The sequence below is a fragment of the Mus pahari genome, chromosome 23 (genome assembly GCF_900095145.1).
Source record: "Mus pahari chromosome 23, PAHARI_EIJ_v1.1, whole genome shotgun sequence".
NCBI lineage: Eukaryota > Metazoa > Chordata > Mammalia > Rodentia > Muridae > Mus > Mus pahari.
In genome coordinates this window covers 30,652,805-30,663,528 of record NC_034612.1, presented here as the reverse complement: position 1 = coordinate 30,663,528, position 10,724 = coordinate 30,652,805, and the positions used below count along the sequence as shown (strand labels likewise).

The 10,724-nt window shown below is 54.0% G+C and overlaps 1 protein-coding gene across 1 annotated transcript; it reads left to right on the top strand.

Moving 5' to 3' along the window:
• The first annotated feature begins 1,384 nt into the window (after positions 1-1,384).
• On the top strand, positions 1,385-3,204 carry Grifin (galectin-related inter-fiber protein). Its single transcript, XM_021187214.1, has 5 exons — positions 1,385-1,404; positions 1,696-1,775; positions 1,849-2,008; positions 2,688-2,854; positions 3,035-3,204. The coding sequence occupies exons 1-5, from the start codon at positions 1,393-1,395 to the stop codon at positions 3,048-3,050; spliced, it is 435 nt and encodes a 144-aa protein (XP_021042873.1). The 5' UTR covers positions 1,385-1,392; the 3' UTR covers positions 3,051-3,204.
• Positions 3,205-10,724: the final 7,520 nt, after the last annotated feature.

The following is a 10,724-nucleotide window of genomic DNA, read 5'->3' as shown; positions in this document are numbered from 1 at the left end:
TGTGTGTGTGTGTGTGTGTGTGTGTGTGTGTGTGTGTGTGTGTGTGTGTGTGTGTGGTTTTGAGAGTCTTTCACAGGGACCTGGGGCTTGCCAGGGTATCCTGACTGGCTGGAGGCCCCAGCGCAGACCACTGTGTTCTGTGCCTTGCACGAGTGCTGGGCATCAAACTCAGATCCCCCTACTTGCGCAGCAAGCACTTTACTAATGGTACTCGATCCCCACAGGGAGCTTCCCCATAGCCCTCTGCGGCGGAGGTGAGTGTGTGGGGTCTGCGGTCTCTGCACCCCAGCAGCCAGCCAGCCAGGTCCAGCAGGCTCACCCCAGGGAACCTCTGTTGCCCTGCGCTGCCCCCTGCAGGCACAACCAGCCCTGCCATGCTAGTGAGCCATCTCTGTGTCCTGCTTGACCTTGGTACCCACCGCTCCCTGCCAGACTGCGTCCGTGCAGCCGGTACCTGGGAAGAGGAAAGGCAGGCCAGAGGCTCAGCCCTGCCAGGGCCTGGAGAGAAGAACCCTGGCAGAGGGGACCCACGGTGACCGGAGAAAAGGAGATGCGCGCTTGTTACACACTCATCTGCAGGCTCTACCCCAAGGCCCCCTGCCCTTACTATGCTGTGACCCATCTTCCCCCTTCAGAGAGTCCCAGAGGCCCCCATAACCGCCCCCACAGACTTGGGCTTCTCTCCTCCCTCCTCGAGGTGGCCTCGAGGGCCCCAGCGGGTCCTTCTCATTGGCTCAGCCTAAGAGGCAGCCGGCCAGGAGAGGCGTGGGGGTGTGGGAAAGGCCCTCCCCATCTGTAGACTGGACATTGGAATGTGCTGAGCAGAGCCAGGCCTAATCCCCATTCATCCCCTTGAGGCCACTGAGCCACTGCAGTGGGGCAGCCCTGGGATGGGGGGAGACTGGATGGGGGGACACATTCCCAGTATGGTGGACAGTTGGTGGATAGTCAGAGATCATAAGGTCAGCCAGGGTTCCATAGGAGGGCACGCCTTCTTCACTCTTTGAGACCAGTGGGGTCAGTTTGAGGCTCTGGAGTATGGGAGTTGGGGTGGGGGGAGATCCTGGTTATGCCCTCCCTACAAAGATGGGTGATATGTCCCCAGATGTGTGCAACACCCTGAATTGTCCTGGTGGCAGAGCCAGACAGACCTGGGGAAGTATGTTGAGAGGACCAGTGTATTCACTGATGAACCCAGGGCAAGAGCTCTGCCACTAAGCCGTGTACCCAGCCCCCTCTCCAGCAGAGGTAGCCTGAGGGGGGAGGAAAAATGGGGCACAGAGGTCCATGTGACCCAGACAAGGCCCCTAGAGGTGGGGCCCCTGTGCCCCGCCCCAGCGGGGTAAGCTATATCTCCAGCTGCCTCACCCCCACTCCCAGTGGCTGAGGGCAATGGCACTGCAGGTGAGTAAGATTCACAGCCCGGGGAGGTTGCAAATGCTGGAGAAGGAAGCAGGGTGGGGGACATCCGGTGGGCCACCTACTCCACTATAGAGCTGGGAACAGTTACGGCTTTTCTTCAGCCCCCAAGCAGAGAGGCTATGGGGGTAAGGTTGGACTACCGTACCCAGAGCAACATGGAAGTGGAGGCCTCAGGCTTGGTGGGAGCCAGTGTCCCTGTATAAACAGAACACTTGGTGGGGAGGTAGGAAGTTGCAGCCCTCTGGGGCTCTGTCCCCTGTGTTTTGCCTTCAGTTTGAAGCCTTCTGTGCAGGGGGTCTGGCCCCTGGCTGGAGCCTGACTGTACAGGGACATGCAGATGCTGGAGAAGACAAGTAAGAGCCTCCCTCGCTGGGGTCGGGACCCTCCAGCCACGCTCCTGACCCTAACCACACTCTCCACCCATAGGTTCGAGATCAACTTCTTAACAGACACGGGAGACATCGCCTTTCACGTCAAACCTCGATTCTCCAGCGCCACGGTGGTGGGCAATGCCTTCCAGGGAGGACGGTGGGGGCAGGAGGAGGTGTCCAGCGTATTCCCGCTGACTCTGGGAGAGCCCTTTGAGGTGATGGGGCCTGTGGGAGGAAGGAGAGGTAGGGGTGGGACACCCAGGTCCCATGAAGAAGGGGACCGCGGAGGATATGTGCATGGGCTGGTGCACCCTGCTGGGCCCGCGTGGCCTCCTTTCCCACAGTTTGCGAGTTTGTTCACAGGGTATCTCTCTCTCTGGCTACTAACCACCCTCTCTCGGTGAAAAGAGGGGTCCCCAACTAGGAAGTCAGAGTCAGGTGGTCCACACCATGTCTTGACAGCCAGCGTCTTGGTGGGCCTGGCCAATGTGTTCCCCTGAGGAATCACCGCCAAGCAACGGGTCTAGGACAAAATGAAGTTTATTGGAGGGAAAGGAAGGAGACGTGGAAAGGGGGGAAAGGCAGAGAAAGGGGGGCAGAGAAGGACAGAAAGAGAGAGGAGAGAGGCAGAAAGGAAGAGGCTGGCTGAGAACACGTGGAGAAGAGAGAGGAGAGAGGGAGATGGAGAGAGGGGGAGACAGAGAGACACAGAGGAGCCGAGCCGAATGAAGAGTCCTGGCTCGCACTTGGCAGACAGAGCCAAGCTGCGGCTGTTGAGTGGAGCCTGGAGACTGCTGACAGCCAGGAAGGCCTCTGTGGTTGGGGCCCAGACACACACACACACACACACACACACTCACACTCACACTCACACTCACACTCCCTTCCCTTCAGATGGAGGTGAGTGCAGATGCAGAACACTTCCACATTTACGCCCAGGAACAAAAGGTGCTCCAGTTCCCACATCGGCACCGACCGCTGGCCACCATCACCAGAGTGCGAGTGCTCAGTGAACATCGGCTGGCCCAGGTGGAACTGGCCAAGCGGAGCCTGAGCTGGGGGTAAGGTGCCCGCCGTGTCCCCACACACCTCACTCGGGACTCCTATCTGCCCGATCCCTGGTTGGCTACCGTACGTCACCCTCTTCTGGCCTTACACAGCTGTTCCCCTCCCTCACCCCCCAGTTGTCCACATCTGGTCAGAGCAAGCAGAGCTAAAACCAAAACCTTGGATTCTTGCAGAGATGGGGGTTACTGAGCGGACTGGACCACACAGGCTACAAGAGCCAGCCTTGGCCATCCTGCATCCCCTGTCACCTGGAGCCACGTGACACACGACACACATTGTAGATGCTGGGAAGCTGAGGCTCTGTGTGAACCCCGAGCTTTACCTTCAATAAAATATGAGCAGGTTGCAGTCTTGGCTGCTGTGGAGGTGGGGCTGTTCTGTGGGTCTGTGACAGCCACAGATGTGCCTGCCAGGGAAACGGGCTTCCTGAGACCAATGCCCCAGGCACTGTCCATTCCCTCCCCTTGTCCCCAAGACCCTGGCTGGAGTCTGAGGCTCTATTTCAAAGGGTGCTCACTCTCTGACACTCACATGACCCTATCATGGGGTGGAACGTGGTGAGCATGAGACTCTGGTGGGGCTATCAGTCCCATCATTTCAGAAGCGCCGAGACTTCCTGGAAGCTTCCTCCTCCCCTGCTTCCCACCGGAATCCTTCCTGTTTCCTCTGGTCCCACCTGGAAGGGAGACGTGCTTCTGTCCCTGTCGTCTTCTATGTGTGCGTGAGTCTGTGTGTGTGTGTGTGTGTGNGTGCGTGCGTGCGTGCGTGCGTGCGTGCGTGTGTGTGTGTGTGTGTGTGTGTGTGTGTGTGTGTGTGTATAGATAGGCACAGGGCAGTGGGAGAGAGGGAGGGAGGACCCTGAGGGCCACTGACAGGAACTGGGCTCAGCCTTCAGCTTCCCAGCTCTGCATCCACAAATCCTCCCTCCAGGCGACCAGGGAGGAAAGCTCTCCTGCCCAGGAACAACCAAGCCTTCTAACCACCGCCCAGGTGCTCCCTGGGTCCGGCCAGGCAGCCACAGAGGCTCACCGATGGTTTCCTATGAGTGCTGGTGCATGCACAGGACAGGACCTAGGTCTTCTCTAACACTCTCTGACTTACTGCTTTAAGAAAGGGTTTCTCGCTGGGTGTAGTGGCGCACACCTTTAATCCCAGCACTCGGGAGGCAGAGGCAGGCGGATTTCTGAGTTCGAGGCCAGCCTGGTCTACAGAGTGAGTTCCAGAACAGCCATAGCTATACAGAGAAATCCTGACTTTCTCACTGAACTGGAACCTTGCTGTTTTGGCCAAGCTCCCTACCAGCGAGCTCTGGAGGTCCATCTGTCTCTGCTCTCCTGCGCTAGGATTTGAACTCAGGTCTTTATGCTTGCAGAGCAATCACTCTTAACCACTGAGTCATCCCTCAGATTATCTGTCTTTGGTTTTTTTTAAGTGTCTGTCTGTCTGTCTGTCATCTACCCATTTAATCATCTAGCTGTCATCTCTGTATCATTCTGTAAATTATAACAGCTATTTATTATCGCTCTTTCTCTTTTTTCTTTTTTTTTTTTTTTTTTTTTTTTTGAGACAGGGTTTCTCTGTGTAGTCCTGGCTGTCCTGGAAGACCAGGCTGGTCTTGAACTCACAGAGGTCCTCCTGCCTCTGCCTCCCAAGTGCTGCATGCCACCCCTGCCAGGCTTATTTATCTAGCATGTTCATTCTACAGGCAACCCAGGGCCTCTGTCAGAGTGAGATTGCAGAGCCTGAGACCCACAGAGTGCTGTGAACCTGAACTGGGTCCACTCAAGTACTGAGAGGGACAGCTATCCCCAAGTACTCTCTAAGGCAGTGGTTCTCAAGCTGTGGGCGGAAACCGCACTAGGGGGCTGAAAGACCCTTTCGCAGGGGTCACATATCAGATAGCAAAATTACAGTTATGAAGTAGCAACAAAATAATTTTGTGGTTGAGGGTCAACACAACATGAAGAACTGTATTAAAGGGCTGCAGCATTAGGCAGGTTGGGAACCACTGCTCTAAGTTCATAGAGGGGAAACTGAGCCTGAGACAGGAAGCCAGCAGGAGCGAGGAGGGACCATGCCTCTGGAGCCAGGGAGGCACCTGAGGATCCACAGCTGGGCAGGGTTTAGAGAGCTGCTGGCGCCGACCCCCAGGTGGGACAATAGCAGCCCAGAGCCCAGCTGAGCAGCTTCCTGTCTCTGCTCACTTCCCTCCCCTATGTCCTGGTCCAGCTGGCCTGGGGCCCCTTCCTGCCTCCCTTTAGGAGTCCTGGCCTTTGTGTCAGCCACAAGGGGTTGGGGGCTGTCTACAATGTGTCCCGGACAGTCTTTGGCTTTGGTAGCTATGGGGAGGGTGGAGGAGCTAGCTCCTGTAGGGGGAGGTATATGAGGTCGTCGTCGTCAGGCTGCCTGGCTCCTAAGGCTCTGAGTGCCCCACTCATCTCAAGAGATGGAGCTGGCTGCTTGCTCAATGTCCCTGGGTCTCAGTTTCCCCAAAATGTAAAGCGCTGCCACTTCAACAACAGGACACAGTGTGAGCATGGAAAAGCATCAGCAGATACTTGTGTCTTACGGGGTGGAGAAGCCTGGGAACAGGCTCACAGTGGGACAGCACTGATCCCCCAAAACCCAAGTAAAAAGTTGGGTGCTTGACACATATCTTTCATCATGGCACTAGTGAGGTGGAAACAGACCGACCTCTGATGCTCGATCGCTGGTCAGAATAGCCTGTCTGGTGAGTTACACAGGGAACTCTAGAAGAAGGTAGAAGATATCCCACAGCGCAGCACCGGAAGCTCTGGTCTCCATGTGTATGTGAACACATGTGTGCATACCTGCATACACATGTGCACCGTACACACATGAAGAGGTGGAGATGCCAAGATCTACATTTAGATATGCATCTTCTTGCTTGTGGGACAGATCCACGAGGGGTTCCAAAGACTCAGTAACATACCTACAGGTTAGATCATTTGCTCAAGGTTGCTCGGAAGTGAGAAGAAATCCAGACCCAATACGCATACCTGTGCGAACGCTCACACACATCTTCGCTCAGTGAAGTGTGAATACACGCATCTATGTAAGAACACCCATATGCACGCACATACACACCTGAGTGTACATGCATACCCCTCCCTGAGCCTCCACCCCCGGGGCCTCAGTTAAAGGCAGCTGTGAAGGGTTAATCCCTCTACAGGGGAGGGAGGCCACTGAGTGTCTTTAGGACCAGGGTGCAGGGAGCTAGGATCCCAAAGCACCGGGCCACATGCCCTTGCTATCACATTTACTATAGCTGCCTTCAGCACACAGCGTGGGCTCAGCCTGCAGCCAGGCCAGCTGAGTAGCCTGGCTCCTTGGCTGGGATGACACCTCATCCAGGAAGCCTCTCCTCATCCTGGCACCTCGTCTACAGGCAGAGGCCAGGTCCTAGCCCAGCCGCAGCCCGATTGCACTGAACTCTGGACATGCTTGATCAATGAGAGAGGCAATAAACTGAAGACTTCCCTGGAGGAAATCGTTTTATTTTATTTTTTAAGATGTATTCATTTATTTAATGTATATGCGTGCACTGTAGATGTGTACACACCAGAAGAGGGCATCAGGTCCCATTACATACCTGGTGGTGGGAGTGTCAGTTTCCTTATTTATTTGTCTATTTGGAGCCACAGTCTCATTCCATAGCTCAAGCTGGCCTTAAACTCAGAGCCATTCTCCTGCTGCTGCTTCTTGAGTTGTGGGAGGATTTCCCTGTAGCATCGCACCTGGCTCAGTTCTTCTTAAAACACGCCGCTGCAAGGACGGGCGTGGAGAGTGCCCAGCAAGTGCAGGGGGCACAGACTGCATGCACCCTCTGGCTCCACCCACCATGACAGCCAGAGGTTAGGCCAGCTGTGTCCTTTCAGGCCTGAGGTCACCAAACCCCCACAGGGCCTCGAGGTCCTGTTTCAGGCTCTGTAGTAGCTGTCCTGCCTCTGCTTACAGCTCCCTGTGGAGCCTGGCTTCTGACTGCATTTAACTGAATCAGCAGTCACTGGGGAATGTGCTTGAGGACCATGGGGCAGCCTCCCAGCATGGCTCTCTGTGGAGAGTGAAGGAAGACCAGAGGCTGGCCTAGGTTAGTGCCATGCAGTGGACCCCCTAGCCCCCTCTGGTGGCCTTGGATGCCTCCCTGGAGCTTGGTGAGTGATCAGAGCCTGGGGAAGGTATAGCAAATCAAACATGTAGGACGGGCGGGCGAGATGGCTCTGTGGTTAAAGATACTTGCTGCCTAGCCTAACGACAACGACCGACCGGAGTTCAGCCCCAGAGTCCCGCATGGTAGAAGAGAACCACTTCTCACAGATTGTCCTCTGACCTCCACACATTATGGAAACGAGCCCCTCAGACGCATACAGTAAATAAGCACACAGAAAATGAAGGTTAGGGTTAACATGGAGAAAGGCAGTTGTCGGAGAAAGAGGGGAAACACGGCCCCCGCTTAGATGCATCTAACAGCAGGAGCGAGAAAAGCCCCTATGTGTATTTTGCTCAGCTCAGTAGCCCACTCCCATTCTCAGGAGCGCTCTCTCTCTCTCTCTCTCTCTCTCTCTCTCTCTCTCTCTCTCTCTCTCTGACAGGGTCTCACTACTTAGCCCAGGCTAGCTTCAAATTCACAGAGACCCGCCTGCCTCTGTCGCATAAGTTCTGCGGTTAAGGCACGCGCTGTCACCACCTTTTTTCTTTTCTCTCTTTTTAAAGATTTATTTATTTATTTATTTATTTATTTATTTATTTATTTTATATGAATACACTGTAGCTGTCTTCAGACACACCAAAAGAGGGTATCATATCCCATTACAGATGGTTGTGAGCCACCATGTGGTTGCTGGGATTTGAACTCAGGACCTCTGGAAGGGCAGTCAGTGCTCTTAACCGCTGAGCCATCTCTCTAGCTCCCCCCCTTTTTTTTTTCTTAATAAACTCTTTTTTATTTTTACTTCCAACCATGTGTCCTTGGCACAATTTATATTGCCCTTGGTCACAAGAATCTGGCTACCTCCTTTTTTCTTCTATTTATTTGTTTATTTAGTAGTGAGGTGGGACAGGATGCATGCACAGTGCCGTGTATGGAGGTCAGAGGGCATCTTGTAGGAGTGGTTCCCTCTTTCCACCCTGTGGGTGCCAGGGACAGAGCTCTCAGGCCGTCAGGTTTGGCTGCAAGCACCTTTACCTGCCGAGCCATCTCACCAGCCCAAGCACTGTACATTTCAGCAAGTGGCCCTAGAGCATTCATTCCGGGACTCTTGCCTGTGCCAATCACGCCAGGTCTGATCAATAAGCAGGGAACAAAACCACCTCCAAGTATCAGGAGCCCAAGTGGACAGACTCTACCCAATGGGCACAGTCTACGATGCCACGGCTGCCCACTGCAGCAGACGTGATCACCCGAGATCCAGTACGGCCCCTAGGGCAATGACGACTTCTTCCGTCATCTGCGGAATCTGAGTCGAGACGACGACCACCCAGACTTCACTTTGACCAAGGGTGCGTAGGCATGCGTACCTCTCACCCCTGCCCCAAATGCTTCTCTATTCAAGTGCCTCCATCAGAGCCTTGAGGATGGAGCCAGTCACAGGACCCTTTATCTGCTCTTCTTCCCAACCCACCGATTTTATCATGCGCCTACTAGTTTCAGACCCTCGGCAGGGCAGAGGAAACCGGTGTTGAGAAACGGCCTCCATCAGATTGGCCTGTTGCACCTATCAATGGGGCATTTTCTTCACTGAATGGTTGATGAGGGAGGGCTCAGCCTACTGTGGGTAGTGCCAACCCCAGGAAGGTGGTCCCAGGAGGCACGGGAAGGGTAGCTGAGCAAGCCTGTGTTTCTCTGAGGTCTCTGATTTAGTTCCTGCCTCCAGGTCCCTGCCTTGGAGTTACTCTCCTGACTTCCCTCAATGATACACTGCGATGTGGTCAAGACATGTAAGCCAAAAGAACCCATTCCTCTCCCAGGTTGCTTTTGGTTGATGTTTATCAGAGCAACAGACAGCACGCTAATTCGTATCTCTTCTCCAGTTAGCTAATATGCAGGAAGCATTTCATTCTGTCCCAGCAGAGCACAGTCCAGATGTCACCACACAGAAGTAAAGTCCAAGCATAGCTCCTGTTTTGGGAGGGATGTGAGTCCAGACAGAGCCTGTAGGAGTGTGTTCAGAGGTCCCACATATGGAATGTCCTGCAGAAGGGACAAAGAAGCTGGCAAGCACAGCCTGAAATAACCTTGAAACCCATGAAGAGGGGATCTTGTAAATAAGCCACCTCTGTGGGGCGTGGCTCAGTGGTAGAGCCCCTGCCTAGAAATCCCCAGTGAGGGGGCTGGGGTGTGGCTCAGTGGTAGAGCCCCTGCCTAGAATCCCCCAGTGAGGGGCTGGGGGTGTGGCTCAGTGGTAGATCACCTGCCTAGAATCCCCCAACAAGGACATGGTACAGCCCATAATCTCCACAGAGTTCAAAATAACCCTTGGCTACAAATGGAGTCAAAGGCCAGCTCCACCTACTTAAAACTGTCTCAAAAAAAAAAAAAAAAAAAATTAAAAAAAATTAGAGAAAATAAAGTAAATATACTCATTAAGACAGCAGTTGCCATGGTTCCAGGAGGGAACACCAGTGGATGAGAAGGAGCCTCGATGGCTCCTCTGCAGCTCTGAGGCCGGAAGCAGCGCTCCTAACAGTTGCCAAAGCCATTGGACTCCCCAGCACAAAGAGGCACCTTCACTGTATGCAAAAATTTAAAAACATTAGCCAGGAAGCCTGGGGAGCAGGAATGGAATGCAGCCTGCACAAGGGATGCTAATTGAATTACAAACATGTGACATCATTCTTGAACAGGGACGGAGTGACAAAGGGGCTGATCTAAGCAATTTGGGACACTATTCTGTCCAAAGACTGTAAGCCTGGGGAGGGAACTAACCGTGTACCAACACCGGGCTTGGGCGGGTGCGGGGTTTTTTCTCACGGGGTATGTGGTTTGGCAGTTCTAAAACCCACGGTCTAGGATGGAACAAAGGGAAAAATAGATTGGAGATGGGGGGGGGGGCACTCCACTTCCCATGCCAGAGAAACAAGGCTCAGACAGATGAACAAGGAATGCTGGGACAACAGGACAGCCGCAGGCAGAGGCTGGACCCCTGCCTTACTCCGTAGGCAGAAATTAATGCAAGCCCCATCAGAACACTGAATAGAAGTGGCTAAAACTTAAATTCTTCGTGGGGGGCGGGGGATGTGGGATAGAGGGCGAACTTCCTGGGTTTGGATTCGACAATGGCTTGATGAATAGAATCCCCAAAGTCCGGGCAACAGAGGAAACACAGGAAGGTGGACCTGGTCGCTATTTAAATGGATGGATCTGTTTTGATTTTGGATATAGGGTTTCTCTGTGTAGCTCTGGCTGTCCTGGGACTGGCTCTGTAGACCAGGCTGGCCTCAAACTGAGAGATTTCCCCCCATCCCCCGTGCTTCTGGGCGCTGGGGTTAAGGAGTGCTCCACAATGCTCAGCCGAGGCAGAAGGAGTTCCAGGCCAGCTGGGACTGATGTATGGTGAGACCCTATCTCACAAATAAAACCAAAGAATTTGGGTAAGAGTTGGATAGAGAATGTACAGAGAACTTGGTGGCAACAGCCAACAGTCGGATTTAGAGATGAGTAAAGAAAAAGGCGGGAGGGGTGTGTGTGCAGGAAGACGCCTGAATGCACACATCAGTGCACACACATGAACACACACACAGCACATGCGCGTGCACAGGACAGAGGGAGGGAGAGAGGGAGGAAGGGAAAGAGGGAAAGAGGGAGAGAGGGAAGGAGGGAGAGAGAGGGAGGGAGGAAAGGAG

Excerpts from the sequence above, each read along its gene's own strand:
- Grifin (XM_021187214.1), top strand. Across the intron at positions 1,776-1,848 it reads GCAGATGCTGGAGAAGACAA|GTTCGAGATCAACTTCTTAA; the intron begins GTAAGAGCCTCC and ends CTCCACCCATAG. Across the intron at positions 2,009-2,687 it reads CTCTGGGAGAGCCCTTTGAG|ATGGAGGTGAGTGCAGATGC; the intron begins GTGATGGGGCCT and ends CCTTCCCTTCAG.